This window comes from Mya arenaria, chromosome 13, assembly GCF_026914265.1.
Source record: "Mya arenaria isolate MELC-2E11 chromosome 13, ASM2691426v1".
Classification (NCBI taxonomy): domain Eukaryota; kingdom Metazoa; phylum Mollusca; class Bivalvia; order Myida; family Myidae; genus Mya; species Mya arenaria.
The window spans coordinates 48,269,568-48,287,984 of record NC_069134.1 but is presented as its reverse complement, the minus strand read 5'-3'; the positions used below and the strand labels follow the sequence as shown (position 1 = coordinate 48,287,984).

Here is an 18,417-nt window from a genome sequence, read left to right as displayed (position 1 = left end):
GATCAGAATGTTTTCCTTGATGAAGTCTTGGACATGTTTGAAAGTGGGTCACATGTGATAAAAAACTAGGTCACTAGGTCAAATCTTAGAAAAATCTTTGAAACACATTAGAGGCATTATTTAAGGTCTAATATTCATGAAACTTGATCAGAATGTTTTCCTTGATGAAGTCTTGGACATGTTTGAAAGTGGGTCACATGTGATAAGAAACTAGGTCACTAGGTCAAATCTTAGAAAAATCTTTGAAACACATTAGAGGCATTATTTAAGGTCTAATATTCATGAAACTTGATCAGAATGTTTTCCTTGATGAAGTCTTGGACATGTTTGAAAGTGGGTCACATGTGATAAGAAACTAGGTCACTAGGTCAAATCTTAGAAAAATCTTTGAAACACATTAGAGGCATTATTTAAGGTCTAATATTCATGAAACTTGATCAGAATGTTTTCCTTGATGAAGTCTTGGACATGTTTGAAAGTGGGTCACATGTGATAAAAAACTAGGTCACTAGGTCAAATCTTAGAAAAATCTTTGAAACACATTAGAGGCATTATTTAAGGTCTAATATTCATGAAACTTGATCAGAATGTTTTCCTTGATGAAGTCTTGGACATGTTTGAAAGTGGGTCACATGTGATAAAAAATAAGGTCACTAGGTCAAATCTTTCAAAAATCTTGTCCGAAACTATTTCATGGTGGTGATTGGTCGGATTACCGTAAATGACTGGTTATAAGACGGTAGGGGGTATTAGACGCAGGGAAAAAATTATGTGAAAAGTCGGAGGAAAAAACTTTTAATCTATGTTTTTGGTATAAAGACGCATAGAAAATATGTCAAAAATGTCTGTCAATTTAGGCCACCATGTTTGTTGACAGTGACGAAAAATATTTTTTTAGTGAAAATGGCGATGGTTATCTTTAAAACCATACAATGATAACGCAAAATGTGTTTCATTTTAATTCTGTTTTATGTTAGGAAAGGCACTTCAAATAACTGATGCCTTTTATGAAAATATGTAAGGTTTCTTTTTGACAGTATATGGTAAACGATAACCTGTCGAGAATGAAGTCAAGTTATGCATACTGTAAACCTTATATTGTGCGGGTCTGTTCTCAAAATGTCAACACCTACAGAAAAAAATAAAGTTCGCGTAAATGTGTGAAAAAAACAAGACCATTATCGCATCAATTTGTAGTATTGGTATGTTAAACAGAACAATAGGCAATGCGAGTTTTTCACACCTTATCATACAACTGACAAAAAATATTTTGACAGTGCCCAACTTTGCTTTCTTATATGCAAGTTTAATTATTGTTAAATTCTATTTATTATTAAAAATAATATTGAATAACTTTAATCGAAAAATATTTAATCAAAAAATATTTTTGTTAAAATTATAAACATCTTACGATATGCCATATACCGATCTTCAACTGCCGTTTTAACCTGTATATAATCGATCAATATGACGCGAGTAACATCCCTTTCTACATAAATCTAAACAAACTCTCGGCTTGAAATCAACCTCAGAAAAAAAGTTCAAAAAATTGTTACTGGGTATTATACGCAGGCATTTTTTTGCATCGGAATCTGAGGGGGAAAAGCGTGTCTAATACCCAGTCATTTACGGTATGTCCAAACATGGTCAGAATGTTCTCTTGGGTAAAATTTCGACTGCGTTTTAAAAGTGGGTTATATGGATCAAAAGCATGGTCAATAGGTCAAATCTTAAAATATTTGGAACACACTAGAGGCAATCTAATATTCATGAAACTTAATCAGACTGTTTTCCTTGATTGTTGTTGAATATTTCGAAACTGGGTCATATGGGGTCAGAAACCAGGTCAGTAGGTGAAATCTTCGAAAAATTGTGTCCCGAACCAAACATTGGTATTGAATAGTCACTTATGTTCAAATTTGGTCAAAATGTTTGCCTTAATGAAATCTTACAAGAGTTTCAAAATTGGTCACATGGGGTCAAAAACTAGTTTATGTTTGTTTTCTTATGGAAGCTGGATTCCAGTTAGCTCTAATAGTGGAATCCAGCTTGTCTTCTGCATCTTGAATAAACACCCAAAATGGCACAGAATCTGGCATACCAAAAGGGGTGGGTGGGGGTCAGGAAGAAGGGGAATACACTCTCCTTGTAAATTATTCTTGGGACTTTTTCAAAATCTGAATTTGATCTAGGAGGCCCCAATATCACATAAACGCCTTCCACAGTGCAAAAGTCATTCGAAGGGCAAAAACTAAAAATGTTTAAAAAAATCAACAATGTCATGAGGTGTTGTAGTGATTGTATCTATTTTAAGTCAAATATCAATTACAATAAATTTGAAAAGAGTAGAACATTTAAAGGTGATATTTAATTATTTTTTTTCAGTCAAATAGTTAAATTAGTAGAATTTTTTATTCCATTGGTCTATTTTGTTGACTTTGTTTACTTTGGATATAATTTAAGATCTAAGCATATAGTAAATTTGTAAGAAATAAGGTAAATGTAACTTAGTGGACATTTCATTAAAATGTTGGGAAGATCACTGCTTTGTTACAGTCAGGGGATACTGATACTGATTAAAAGATCCAGGGTTTTGTGTGACAATGAATGAGATGGAAATCAGACTAAGCTTAGTTATCGACCTGTCATACTGAAAAATTACAGAATCTTAGAGACAAAACAAACCTTTAATAATTTTAACACAGTTTCTCGTTATAACACAGTTAATCATGATAGTTAAAATTAACCTGCTCCTCATCCGCCTTTTTTTAGCACTCAATTAAGTGGAGTCAGGATCAGGTTTGGGTCTAAATAAAAAGCATAAAATGTCATTTATCCTCATGCCAATAATCTACCAGTTAAGCTCAGCCTTTTTTTGCTGTTCAGATAAGGAAATTTATGTGTGACAAAAATAAAGAAAACACTTCTCAACATGGAATAATGAAAATAGAAAGACATTTAAATTCAATGTGTCGCCTGGTATGATTCATCCATGTATAAGGGCTTTTTGTGATGCCATGAACTTTTCTTACATGCATTTAGAACCGAATGAAAGCATGCGAAAATCAAATATTAACATTGATTTCTTTAAACAAATTGTCAAGGTGGTTGAGTTTGGATGTTAGCAAGTGAAAACGTTTTATTGAGCACACAGACCTCAGCATGGGAGTGTCAATGGTACATGATCCCTATTGATTCTGTATTTATCACAGAATTAACACTTTCAGATGTCAAGTCAGGCTCAATCATATATTATTGGCGAGGTAAAAAATAAGCACTCATCTTGGCCTCTGAGCATGATTAATTATCACGTAAGATAAATTATTAAATGTAGATAGACTGCATTGTTGGTTTCAGCCAGTTTGTTTGGTTTTGCACGAACATTAATAATAATAAATGATTTTTGGGGTACACACTGAGTTCACTAGAAAATAGAAATTGATGTTGTTGTTTTTGTTGTGTATGTGTTGTTGATGTAAAGATAAAATTGATTTACCATTTTTTCTCTTATAAATAAAATTGAAGCAAATTAAAACCCATCAAATATTGAAATCTATAACGGTTTTGTTTCATTTAATGGCATACTAAATCGATCTCTTTTAATCAATTGTTGTCTTAAATTGAGACAAAATCGACGAGGACAACGCGTAATTTATTGTTCTGAAGTTCTTGTTTCCCATTCTGTTATTCTGTAGCCAACCAGAAGCAATTAAGACTGAAAAAGCAATATAAATGTCCTCATATCTGAGTTGGTATAGATTACAAGATAAATTGTGCAGTAGAACGCGATATAGAACACTCGATATGGAACACTTGACCGTGGCCAAAGAGGCTCAATTGTTTGAAGAGGACTTATAATATTTTCAGTTCTGCCACCCTTGCTCAAATACTGTGATACTTTTAATGTCCACCACCTGTTATATGTAGAATCATTAAATTGTTGACTGTCTTCTTAACGATTGTAAAAATTCAGTCTTCATTACTTTTTGCGAGATAAATACAAAAACTACCATCATCATAATTACATACACCCACAGTTTCTGTTGTGATTGATTGAAAAGGATGACTTTGATGATGATGATAAATGACGATGATGATGATGACGATGATGATGATGATGATGATGATGATGATGATGATGATGATGATGATGATGATGATGATGATGACTGGTGATCATCATCAAGAAAATCAGTTATAAGTTGTAGAGAATATTTAATATACATATAGATAGATTTAAATATAAAAGAAGTCATGTTTTTTACCAAACCCTTTTATTCTTAGTATTTAAACAAGTGAGTGTGTTTGCTGCTGACTAACAAAAAAAAGGGATGGGAATGGGAGCAATCAGTAGTTCACTGTTGTTTTAGTAAATCTAATATCTTCATATTGATTTCAGAAAACTTGTACTTGAAGTGATTGGAAATTATTGGTTTTATACTCCAGAAGTCCAGGTGCTCAGGTTTTGTGGTTATAACGAAAAGAAAGTTATTGTGCCGTTGTGTCCGTCGTGGATATTTTGATAATTATAGTTCATATAATTTTATATTATTCATTTGAATATAATTGTATTCATATGCAGTGGCTTAAACAAAACTATCAAACTTGAAAGTATGTAAAGTACTCAAGAGGACAGCTTAAAATGTAAGTGAAATGAAAGTAGACCAAGGAAATAGTTTTTCAATGAAAAATTGGATTAGAGGGCAAGTTTAAAAGAGTTTAGAATATGGAATTTGGATAAATAAAATACAGGATTGAATCAATAGCCTTATGTGGTAATTTATTGAGAGAAAATTGTTCCTAAAACTAGATTTTGGCAATTCCACTGATAAAAAGATGAATTTATTTATTGTGATCATCTAAAATTATATTGTCATGCAATTACAAAGATTATAGGAGTATGATTTTAATCTTTGCAAGTTAAATAGCAGTTTAAAAATATTAATTCAATTGAAACTCTCAGAATGATATGCTTTTCTGAGCAATAATTGTGAAATTTTACGGAATTACTTTTGCTTAAACAATTGATGCATGTTAGTGTTTCTTGATTCCTGGAGGTTTCACAGAAATTTAACAGAAAATATTCAAACTGATTTTAAAAAGTTCCTTAGAAAATGATTTTTTGTATCATATTATACATGATGTGTGAGTGAGTCTAATTTAAAAGGTACACTGTGTCCACAAAAAACCCAAGGATCAGACTCAACAGTGATATGAATCATGCAACAAGCTTTCGTTGTAATGGAACAAAAAAGACTTTATAGTTATACAAAGTTAAGAAACATACCATACTCTAAAATATTGTCATTTCTGAAAAAGGAAAATTCATGGATCAAAATATTATACAGAAATACTGAATAGTATGACAATGACAAGGCATATCCTGACTGTAGATCATAATCAGGCTCTGTAATCTATTAAATCTATTAATTTATGTAATCACCAAATCAAAATTAAGTGACATAATATATACATGTACAGGTTTTGGAATGGTTATAAATTGTGGCTTTAATATTTTGATGTGGATGTGTTTTACATATCATACATGCTTTAAGTGGCAATATTCTAGAAGCAAGTCTATGCTAATGGAATGGGTGGTGTATTGTTGTAGAGTGTTTGAATACGAAATTTGAAATGTTAAATTTGATACACATGAAAAGGAATACATTTTAACAAGGTCAGAAAATGTTATTTGATTAGGATAATCTCAAATATTAAATAGCGATCAGAATATCAGTTTTCAAGATTGAAACTTTGAATTGCTTTGATTCGATAAGTAAATGATACTATTTAACAATTCAAGTATGTTTATAACATTGAGCTGAATAGGAAAAACATCGTTAATAGCTTTGACCCTTGAATGTTTGAGGAGTAATTGAAGTAAAAATATGTTATTTTTAATGCTAAACTCTTAAGAGATAATTTTCTGGTTTCTTTTGAGATTTATTTGCAGTCATTTAAGAAGCGTTTTTTGTTACTTTGAATTTAATGATTCAACCTTGTTAATGTTCATGTTCCAAAGAGGAATTATGCTAATGTGCAGAAGTCTTTTGAATTCACTAATGAAAATAGGTTTATTTATTACATATTGGACAAAACGCAGTCTTTACTTTATTGTCTATTGAATGCCAAAAGAGTCTATTCACATAATTATGATAAAGTCTCAAGCACATTTGCAGTCAATGGTTGAAATATTTCTCGCTTCTGTGCTGAATGGTTTTGATATTCACATCAATTTTTATAACCATATTTCAGATGATTTTTGATCAATTACATACACATAGCAACTGTTATCTATATGTCATCTATTTAAGTTATGTAAAAAAACCCATAAAGATTAGATTATATTTCCAGCCTATCACGTTCCTTCATTAAGTATACTATATTAATTTGGATGCTTCCCCCTTCTTTAAACTATGAGGAATTTCCTTTATATGTTCCCACTATTATACTGTAATACTGTATACCTGACATTAAATGATTATTCTTGTATCAGAAACGCCCCTTAGGAGACATAGAGACGAAGCATCGCTACACGCCAACCCAGCCCGTTCTCTCCTGTCGTACAGTGGATATTGACGTTAGTGGCACGCGGACATACAGACCTAAATCATCCGCAGATATTATCAGTGAACAGCATGCCCTTATACACAGGATTTATTCAAAGTCAAGGTAGGTGGTGGCCTATTTCTCTTTAGGTTTAACATTGTACAGAGAGAGAGGGTTTATTCCAGACACATGAGATTTTGACACGCCCGGTGAAACCACCACCAAGGATACAGACTTGGTGGGATTTTTTATTTCAAAGAATTTTTGATGCCATAGGTTGGATTACCATAAAAAAAAGAGTGCTTTGCCTAAATCCCCTTGGCGTGCCCCACGGCCCCACCAGTGTAGAAAAACCTTGGTATAGGTGCATTATAATGCTCTGCATCATTATGTGCCAGGAGATATATTTGTAGGTTTTTGAATTGTAAGATCTCATGTTTTGCAGTTGACGCACAAGTTAAAATTTAGAAAATTTAGAACTAAATTAATGTTCTTATTCATGTAATGACATCCAAATAGCAGTATTCAGTTTGTTTATGGCATATGTTTTTGATTGTTGGGCTTGGTTTGAGCCCAACCCTAATCACAATGAACGACTTGTACAAACTTCGAAAAAGGGTTAAAAGGACTGCAAAATTTAACATTACAGCTTGTCCCTTAAGCCTTTTGAAAAGGTCATGATTAATGAAAAGTTTGTTTGGCATTCCCTGACTAACTCACAAAAATATCCATGATCCATTTCCTTTTTGTCTATTTGATGGTCTTCTTTTTTATGATTAAAAAAAATATTAAAAGTATGTCCATCCGTTCGTCTGGTTTTTCCATGCAGGGAGGGATTTTAAAATTACTTAGCACTTGACTTTTGTGTTCAGGACATAAAGAAGAAGTATTTCATGCAAGACCCACAACTCTACCTCAACAGGGATGCCAATTTTCCTCTTTTCAGCTGATTTTAGAAATTAAAATTGTTGCCTTTTATCTGATATATTGAAAAAATGTTTTATTTGTATACAGTGTGATGGGGATACACCTATTTCATATAAGTTTCCTCTTTTTTTGCCAATTTGCGTTGGCATCTCTGCTCAATGGTCAAGGTCACACTTGGAGTTTAATCATTATGGAATGCTTCATATATGCACATATAGTATAGTTGGTAGTGTCCGGGCTATAACTTTGTCATGCAGGGAGGGATTTTAAAATTACTTGGCATGTGTGTTCAGTAAATAAAGACCATGTGTTGTGTGGAAGACCCACAACCCTACCTCAGAGGTCAAGGTCATACATATCGGTTTATCATTATGGAATTCTAGGTATATGCATATACAATATACAATATTTGGCCATTTCCTGTCACTTTGTCATTTACAGAGTGATTTAATTATGAATATATTGGCACCTGAGTGTGTTCAGTACATAAGGTGATGACTCTGTCACATGCCAACCCCAGGACCCTACCTCAAAGTTCTGGGTCACACTAAAAATTCAATCATTATGTAATTCTGCACATACTGTATATTTGGTCATGTCGCGGCTGTTACTTAAATTATCATCGATGCAGCGAGGGATTTTAAAATCAATTTGCACATGTGTTCAGTACATAAAGAAGATGTGTCGGGTGCAGGTCCTATGGCCCTACCTCTTACTGCATCACTCCTCCACACTTAACCCCAACAACCATCATGGGGGCAGGCATATGCTTAATTTTTTTATGATAGTCGACTTCCTGAATATAGGCATATTAGTATTTGCATAATCCATTAAACTGGATGACACGTCAGGGGCATTCATCACTTACTGTGATATCTCTAGTTCTTCATTACATTAAATTTTCTTCTTGGGAAGTAAAAAAATAGATAGCGAATACCAACGTAAACTCTGGAATATATGGCAGTATATTGAGGAGATTCACTTTAATGAAGTGCGGAATCACAAATCAAGGGCTTGATTTAAAGCTTCAAAAAAGTGTGGCTTAGAAAAACAAATAATAGAAATGTTTATATTTTAGGATTCACAAGCATAATTTATCAGCTGTTGGTTAAAGATCAGGTATTCACAATATATTTCTCACACTCACAGAGGCGTTTTATTTGATTTTAGCTTCTCATCATTTTCATACAATCAAAGGAATGCTCAATACCTAATTGTCCCATGTCAACAGACAAGCTTTCATTTATTGGCATATCCTGCACTCAAGTATTTGGCTATCATTATTGCATGTCCCGTTTAGATTATGTTTGTTTGGATCATAATCTTCTTTGGCATATTTCATGCATTGATTCCTGCTTGGCCAGTATCAATAAGCTAGGAATTACATGTTCAATTACATGGTCAAATAATTGATTTCATTGTTAAGATCAATAGATAGAAGTTTAAAATAAATGCTGTATCATGCCTTGTTTGATTGTCAGAAATAAAGAGGCATAGGCATTCTCAAACACATAATGGTGTAAAAATGCTTCCGTGAACAAAATGAAAAATGATAAAAAAGATATGGAAGTATTCTGACAGTCAATGAAAACATATCACAAATTGATCCAACGTCTGATTGATTTCGACTAAGCATTTTTGATGTAATTGAGTCCGTACTCCCTAGTATATATTCAATACAGTTATAACCAGTGAAAATGGCGTTGATTGTTCACCTCAACATAAAAAACACGAAGTCAGTAGCTAATCATAAATATCAGGTATTGATAGCATCACTTCAAAATTATTCTGTCGGAAAGGCATTTCAAACATTGGTATAAGCATTGTCTTGAAAAATACCATATGAAATTCCATATTCCAACGATAATTTTCGGACTGATGTGAGATGATCGTACTAAATAAGACATCAGCATAGCACTGGATACTACATCAAATAGAGATAAAAACTTGCGGTGACATTGTGATCGTCCGACAACAAAATGGCTTGATAATTTCCGAAAAAAGACTTGCAGAGCAAAACTGAACCTCATTTTATAAACTTTTTACCAGTGACAATAATATTCACCTGTTAAAAAGTCATAATTGCCTTGAAATTGTTGAAACATACCTCTTGACCAATTAATATTAATAATGGACGAGCATTTCCCCACTTGAAGTACGGTAATCTTTTTTCACATGTGCACCTGAATGCATATCCTTACCTGAAGTACTGTAATATATGTTCAAGGGTACTTTATATGAAACAAATTTATATCTTCACTGACTTTGTTACCGTATTATATGATCTAATAAACAAACACTTGTAATACTTTTTCAGGGACATAGCTTCAGCTCCCCCGAGGCGATCCAAAACTCCTCGTAAAAGTGTGGAGAAAAACAAGGACAACACTGAGAACAAAGTCGAGGAAAACAGCCTCAAGTCAAGTGAGTGCAACTCTAACAGCCTCAAGTCAAGTGAGTGCAACTCTAACAGCCTCAAGTCAAGTGAGTGCACCTCTAACTGGACTGCTTGGTAAAATGGGAGTGTCAGAGTGGTCTAATGGTATAGGTGACCCACCTTTCACTCAAAATTCATGGGTTCAAGCCCCACCAAGGACAAGTTTGCATAGCCTCTCTAAAATGACACAAGAAATGGTTTCTTCCCAGAAAATGAAAGTGATCCATATAAGCTTATGGCTGTCTTCGTATCTGATCTAAAATAAGTTATATAAACTATAATGCTGTGTTCTTGATATGGAAGGACTTAGTTGATATCTACAAAAGAATCTATCGAACAAAGACTCATAAAAGAGTGTTTATCCGGGATTTTTACATCTCTTTGGTTAAAAATTGATGAACGTTTAAATTGTGTTTGCTCTGCGTCATTTCAATGACATCGGATTTGAATAGTAAGATTCTGTATATTATACGGTGGAGGCCCCGGAGTACATAGTAAGAGACTATGTTTTTCACAGCACTATAGTAGTTTTGAAAGTTCTATTGTCATATTTTCCAGTTGAAGTTCAAGGTCGGCCTCTGACCTCGCTATCTCAGAGAGGGGGCACAAAGGCAAACATACGAACATCTACCTCCAACAAACGCCCTAAAACTACAGGTAGTAATTGGTTGTTATAATGGTATATCGTATATCATATATTTTATATCATTTGTTGTCTTGGGCTGTTTTTGACTTGTTTGAAGTTTTTTTTAAGAAAGTTTAATGAGGTTTTGCCTTCAGCATTGTTTGTCATCATGCATTGTTGTTGTCTTGGGAAATCTTTAATGTTTTTCAATGCATTAAAATCATTTGAACAATATATTACAATGACAGGACATATATGTGTTACAACTACAGGTCATATATGTGTTACGACTGCAGGTCATATATGTGTTACGACTGCAGGTCATATATGTGTTACGACTACAGGTCATATATGTGTTACGACTACAGGTCATATATGTGTTACAATGACAGGTCATATATGTGTTCCGACTACAGGTCATATATATGTTACGACTACAGGTCATATATGTGTTACGACTACAGGTCATATATGTGTTACAACTACAGGTCATATATGTGTTACGACTACAGGTCATATATGTGTTACGACTACAGGTCATATATGCGTTATGACTACAGGACACATGTGTTATGACTACAGGACATATATGTGTTACGACTACAGGTCACATATGTGTTACGACTACAGGTCACATATGTGTTGGGACTACAGGACACATATGTGTTACAACTACAGGACACATATGTGTTACGACTACAGGTCAGATATGTGTTACGACTACAGGTCAGATATGTGTTACGACTACAGGTCACATATGCGTTACGACTACAGGACACATATGTGTTACGACTACAGCTCATATATGCGTTACGACTACAGGTCACATATGTGTTACGACTACAGGTCACATATGTGTTAGGACTATATGTGTTACGACTACAGGTCATATATGTGTTACAACTACAGGACATATATGTGTTACGACTACAGGTCATATATGTGTTACGACTACAGGTCATATATGTGTTACGACTACAGGTCATATATGTGTTACGACTACAGGACATATATGTGTTAAGACTACAGGTCATATATGTGTTACGACTACAGGACATATATGTGTTACAATGACAGGACATATATGTGTTACGACTACAGGACATATATGCGTTACGACTACAGGACATATATGTGTTACGACTACAGGACATATATGTGTTACGCCTATAGGACATATATGTGTTACGACTACAGGACATATATGTGTTACGACTACAGGACATATATGTGTTACAATAACAAGTGAGCATAGGCACCTTATTGCTGTACTTTTCATCATTAACTGCAATTGAGCTGCCAATAGCTTACTTTTGTGTCCACTTGTAACAGTAGATTATCACTCTCTTTTCAATAAGGAATCCGTTTTCAGGTTGTCTTATTGGTGTTAATTGGCCCATCAGCTTATTCCTTTGTTAAATAATAATTTATTACTTTTTGTTCAGGGAACATCAAAGGCCCGAAGGTCTCCAATGACAATTTCATGATCGTTCATGCTGACCGTGAGCTGATAGAAACACGACGATCCTATCGCAGCCTGACTAATAAGATCCACAAGCATTGGGAGCCGGAAAGTCATGACCTGAACCAGGGAACCTACCAACGCGGCAAGAAACCCCCTGGTGTCCCTGCTGTGGACTCCTGGCTCACGTTTACTGGCTCACAGGCTGAAGAGGCTAATGGTGTTGTTGATGCCTTTGCTGGTAAGGGAGATGATTCAGGGTGGTTTGTTAGTTCTAACAGAGTGATTCCCTTGTATGAAACCCATCATTCAGAGTTTGTTACCAGGTTTTGTTTATGCTGTGTATAGATGTATACTCAGAAAGAATATTTTTTGATGCATACTGTAGTTTAAAATCAGTTGAATTTAAATTTGCTTTATTCTAAACAAGGCTTATGTAATCTAATGTAAAACTAGTAGATAGACATCTAACTCAACTCGTGGCATCTTGTAAATTTAATTAAAATTTATGGCATCTTGTAAATCTTTTATGATTCTTAAAGGCACATAGATTTTGTGAATTCTTAAGAGGTTAATGATTATCTTTTAAATGTTTCATTAAAATTACAATTGTAATAAAATCAGAATGCTATGGTGATTTTTGAATCGAATAATGAGATTAATTAATTAAAAAAGATCTTCAACCAAAAAAATGTGTATTTTCTGGGTTTAATAGAACATGTGCTTGAGAAATTTCTGGAGGATTCTGACGACAGCTCCTATGAGGAGTCAAAAGGTTCGCTCACTATGGTGTGGACTTGTAGCCTTAACTGGGGCCATTCTTAAAGGGGCATACAGGCGATGTAATCTCATTTTGGAGACTAGTTTATTATCATTTTTTTGGCTTGTCTGTTTTTTAAAGTTGAGGTATAGTCATAGTTCTGGTGTCAATGTCATTGTACAAAAAATCTTTAAACTCAAGTTATTCCCGTGGAAGTTGGCACTATGCTACCAAAGTAAATATGTTCATGTTTATAAAGGTCCATTGTCTCTGCTTTAATGAACTACTAATGACTGCAAAAACAGACAAGCATTGGTGTCCATTCGCGGTGCTCTTGTTTCATCTTAAGTTATCACTTAGTTTCACATTAATCATGACTTAATTCAGTCATCCCTCTATTGGTAAGTAAGTTTGTATTGTAGGAGACATTATTGTTTCGTTTTGGGCCTTAACTTTACTCTCAGTTGGAAAACGGGTTCTTTTGATCATAAATCTAATTTTGATTTTATTTGAGTTTGGTTCCATGTGTCCTTCATGAATGAGCCTAGTTGCATGTGCTGCATGAGTATTTTAAACTATTTGTACTCTAGAACTTCTCTGCTATGCCTCTTTAAGACCTTTGCTGCTTGGCTGGTGCTTTTTACATACAACAAACTTAAAACTTTGACATAGATAATCTAATGCTTGCTTAATAGACACTTTTTGTTGAAGCTGATTTCATTCTCTGTATGACACTAATATGCTAGATTTTGTCAAAGATATCTGCTGCTTATGATTTTAATGCTTCTTATATCGATTGAAATGTATTTTCACTTAAGTTTATATGTATGTCGCTGTAAGATTTTCTTTGTGTTTGAAAGTATCATTATTTCACAAAATAGAGAAAACAGTCTTAGCAATATGTGTCACAGATTCATGTCATTTCTATAATGTATGGCATTTTACAAACAGTCTTCAAGTAACACCATGGGACTAAATTCACTAGACAAAACTACTAAATAAATATTTCCAACCCTGATAACATCAAAGTACAGTGATTTTGTCAACTCACATCAAACTCCTTACAATCACCTTTTATTTTAAACAATGAAGTATGAACACTCATAAGATTATTGTCATGTGAGTTCGTCTAGCAGCTGTCCAATCAGCTTTACCCGCATCATTACTGCATACCTGAGTTTCTTCCAATTGATTCGCCAGTTATATTTAGCAACAACCTATGATAGCAGTGTTTACCCTTTGATGGAGTTATTCCACTGGTATTTCTTTTTAACTGAGGTGTGGCCATTTAGATGTAAGAACTAACATTCTACATTTAACTATGCTGACTGTTTGTTAATTAGTATGTCTACAGAATATGGTCCTAAGGTGTATTTTATTACAGGTAAAGCATCAGAGAATCTTTGTAAAAGGAATGCCTGAACTCCTTTTTGTAACAAAATCATGTTATTTTTTGGTTTTCTGTGAACATATCTATGTCATATGATTCATAGAGTACTTGTTTTTGTATTTAACTATGTTAAAACCTGGTGTATCACTTTTCATTTTTTCATTTATATATAGATAATACTACTTTTCAAATTATGGTTTGTGATTCATTGTATTTCCTGACTTTGTTAAACACATAAACAGAAACATTCCTCAAAATTAACATTGCATCACTCCTGTGTACCTATATTGCCTCTTTAAGATATAAAATTGACATAGGAACACCCCTGTGTATTTTAGATGTAGACACTGAGGGTGAATACTATAATGTAGAAGGCACTGTGGGAAGCCGAATAGCGCAGCAGCTACAACAGGGCGACCGAATACGTATCGGCATCAACGGCGATGTTCAGACCCATGACCTTAAGGTCAAGAAATGGTTTCGGGAGGACAGCTTTGTGTAAGTCCTGTTTTATTGGCTAAAACAATTACTATAAATGGCTTCCAGAGGCCCATTTCATTAATTTTAAAAATGTCAACTGTTACTTTAGAAATGGTCGCAGGAATACTGCATTGTGTAAGTTGTTTCCCATTTTGCTCTGTCGACGTTGATTGCTGGTTTTCAACCACAATGGTAAATGGTATTAAGTTAATTTTATTACTGTGTACTAATTTATATTGTTTATCACTTTAAGAAGCGCTAAAACTAAGATTATGTTTCTTGGTCTTAAGTACTGTAATGTCGAGAAATTGTTCCACATTGTGGGTGGTATGTAAGTTGATCCCTGCTTGGGGCTATATAAAGTGCTGCTGACTAATGATTTGTAGATGGTTTAGAAACTGTACATAGTGCTGAAAGCTATAAAAAGCTTCAAACACAGCTTACCGTTTCTTGATCTTTAGTAGAACGCCAGGCATGGTATTGGGTGGACAACGCTGTCAGAGTTCGTTGGTATTGGGTGGACAACGCTGTCAGAGTTAGTTGGTATTGGGTGGACAATGCTGTCAGAGTTAGTTGGTATTGGGTGGACAATGATGTCAGAGTTAGTTGGTCTCTGGGTGGACAACGCTGTCAGAGTTAGTTGGTATTGGGTGGACAACGCTGTCAGAGTTAGTTGGTATTGGGTATTGGGTGGACAACGCTGTCAGAGTTAGTTGGTCCCTGGGTGGACAACGCTGTCAGAGTTAGTTGGTATTGGGTGGACAACGCTGTCAGAGTTAGTTGGTATTGGGTGGACAACGCTGTCAGGGTTAGTTGGTATTGGGTGGACAACGCTGTCAGAGTTAGTTGGTATTGGGTGGACAACGCTGTCAGAGTTAGTTGATATTGGGTGGACAACGCTGTCAGAGTTAGTTGGTATTGGGTGGACAACACTGTCAGAGTTAGTTGGTCCCTGGGTGGACAACGCTGTCAGAGTTAGTTGGTCCCTGGGTGGACAACGCTGTCAGAGTTAGTTGGTATTGGGTGGACAACACTGTCAGAGTTAGTTGGTTCCTGGGTGGACAACGCTGTCAGAGTTAGTTGGTTCCTGGGTGGACAACGCTGTCAAGAGTTAGTTGGTATTGGGTGGACAACGCTGTCAGAGTTAGTTGGTTCCTGGGTGGACAACGCTTTCAGAGTTAGTTGGTATTGGGTGGACAACGCTGTCAGAGTTAGTTGGTATTGGGTGGACAACACTGTCAGAGTTAGTTGGTTCCTGGGTGGACAACGCTGTCAGAGTTAGTTGGTATTGGGTGGACAACGCTGTCAGAGTTAGTTGGTCCCTGGGTGGACAACGCTGTCAGTGTTAGTTGGTATTGGGTGGACAACGCTTTCAGAGTTAGTTGGTATTGGGTGGACAACGCTGTCAGAGTTAGTTGGTCCCTGGCTCCTCACTCATTGCTAAGTCAATGATTACTACTTGTTAAAACCCTAAATTGATGTATGAATAAGATAAAAAAAATGTTTTTAAATGCATATATGCATAACATACAAGAGTGATAGTAGCTTCTTCATTGTGTCTATTGTACTTTTCAACATATTCAATAACAAAAATATTCATTATTTTTTCAATTGCCATATAAATGCGTCTTATAAATACCCAAGGGGTATCCCTGCCCATGTGGGTATGTTAGCCCCTGGGGCGAATTTGCACCATGGGGAAATGTTGGGTATATAAACGCAACTTAAGTCCAAGAACAAGTTGGCTTTGATATATATTTTTCTGTGATTTTCCTTCCTCAATTAATTCAGATTTATTGCCTCATATGCGTTTTAAGATGTATATATTTTTTAGTTAAATAAATGCGTTGCGCAAATTTCTTTGGATTGATTTATGACTTTGATCTGTATGGACATTTTTATTACATTATCTTTTAAAGTCTTTGCACATACTAAATTTTCATTTAAACCCAATAAAATTTAAGATATTGCTTTCCTTGGCTAATCTTATGTTATCTGCAAATGATGTTTAAAATAATTTTATTAAATGCCCTTTTATTGCAAGGATCTAATGTTGGATTTATTGCTGTCAAGAAAAATAATGCAGACACATTTAAAGGAAGGATTGAGTAAAATAGTACCATGCTCTTAAATCGACGTAAGAATTAGTGTATTTCCGTACTTAGGACTAAAAAAACAGTTTATTTCAGCAATTTCTATTGTTATGTTTATATGCCGAACATTTGTCCATGGGGAAAATTTGCCCTGGGGGCAAAGATACCTAAGTGGACAAATTTGCCTCTTGTTTAACAATAATATGGTAAATGAGAAAATGAATATTTTTGGTACAATGCCAAAAGTCTGTGTTCAAAAGTACATCAGAAATAATGATGAAATTAAAATTGCTAACATTAAATTGCTAACATATGATATACATATCTGTATTTAATGCTACTCTTTTTCACTCTTAACAATATAATGTTTCAGAAATTTCAGGATTTAAAAAAAAAAATGTGTTTTTCAAAAAATAAACCGTCATATTGCCACTGTACATGTTCATGTTTGTTTCAAAAAAGGAGAATCCAGAATGTGTTTACTTTAAAGTTTGACAGAATACATATTTAAAATGTATTTAGAACAATTTCCCTTTTTTGTTATCTTATTGTTTTTGTCAATTATATATTGTAAAACTCCGCAATTATAGAATCCAGAATGTGTTTTAAATTGATATCTTCCAAACATATCAGCTAAAACACGAGCGCTATAGCTTTAAAAAAAAGGACCAAATAGCTAAACATGAAAACAAAATCATAAACATGGTATTTCAAATAATTTAGTCCTGTGTAGAAGAAATCGGCGAGAAATTTCAAAAAAGTTTCATAGAATAAATAAAGATGTTTTTATAACAATCTCATTCCTTTATTTTGTTTTATTTGACAACTCTTTACTGTAAAACCCTGCCAAAATCAAAATGGGTATTTGTTTTTATATGAGCATATTTGCAAGGGTGTAATTGTCTTATATATTTCTAAATTGGCTCAAGATCAATTTAACTGACAGAAGAATGAATAAAAAAAAGAATGATAGCACTATTTTGGATATATGATGTTTAATACAACACTAAATATGATATTATTATATGGTATTATATGGTTTGTAGTTAAATAAAAAGTTCGATAAAAATTGTGGATGTTGATAATTGTCAACTGAGTGATATCAAACAAACGGTGATTATTTAATTATATTTGATAATCGCATTATCACTTAATTTAAAACTGAAGCTACATCATTTTAGTGCATATTTTGATTGGATAATCTGTTGCAAGTGGCTTAAAAATAAGATTCATGGGTAAATGTCACATCGACAATCAGTCGACTGTCTTGTATTCGAACTGGTGAAAGATAATCAGAGATTTACCCATATGGCCACATGGTCTCGTCTGATAGCTAGTCTTATCAGACCTAGTGTTTGCTTGCAACAATTTTTGTCTCTTAAAAGATACTGGATTGGGATTATGAAGTTGTTGACACATTTGCCTTCTAGATTTAAAGGACACATCCTTGCATAATTACTTCATCAGTATTTTTTCATCAGCTATGGTTAACATACCTATATATATTTCCGTGAAGTATGGACTGAAGAACATTATTTTAAAGTAAAAATGCTGGAATAGGGAATTTAGTTGAGGTTAGTCAAACTATTTTCAATAATTGAATGAAATACATATAATTGATGAAGATGGATATAATCAGTTCCAGAATGAACAGATATTTTGTATTGGAATTTTTTTTCTTATATATATTTATA

At 34.0% G+C, this 18,417-nt stretch overlaps 1 protein-coding gene across 5 annotated transcripts in view; it reads left to right on the top strand.

The window, feature by feature from the left end:
• Positions 1-18,417, top strand: part of LOC128214591 (uncharacterized) — a 42,371-nt gene that overhangs the window by 14,921 nt on the left and 9,033 nt on the right. For 3 of the 5 annotated variants that reach the window (XM_052921147.1, XM_052921149.1, XM_052921148.1), the window contains exons 3-8: positions 6,497-6,672; positions 9,794-9,960; positions 10,472-10,570; positions 11,984-12,241; positions 12,716-12,775; positions 14,489-14,648. In XM_052921147.1, coding sequence (XP_052777107.1) covers positions 6,497-6,672; positions 9,794-9,960; positions 10,472-10,570; positions 11,984-12,241; positions 12,716-12,775; positions 14,489-14,648 — 920 coding nt within the window. The remainder of the gene's footprint in view (positions 1-6,496; positions 6,673-9,793; positions 9,961-10,471; positions 10,571-11,983; positions 12,242-12,715; positions 12,776-14,488; positions 14,649-18,417) is intronic. The other 2 variants (XM_052921150.1, XM_052921151.1) reach the window with 2 other exon arrangements.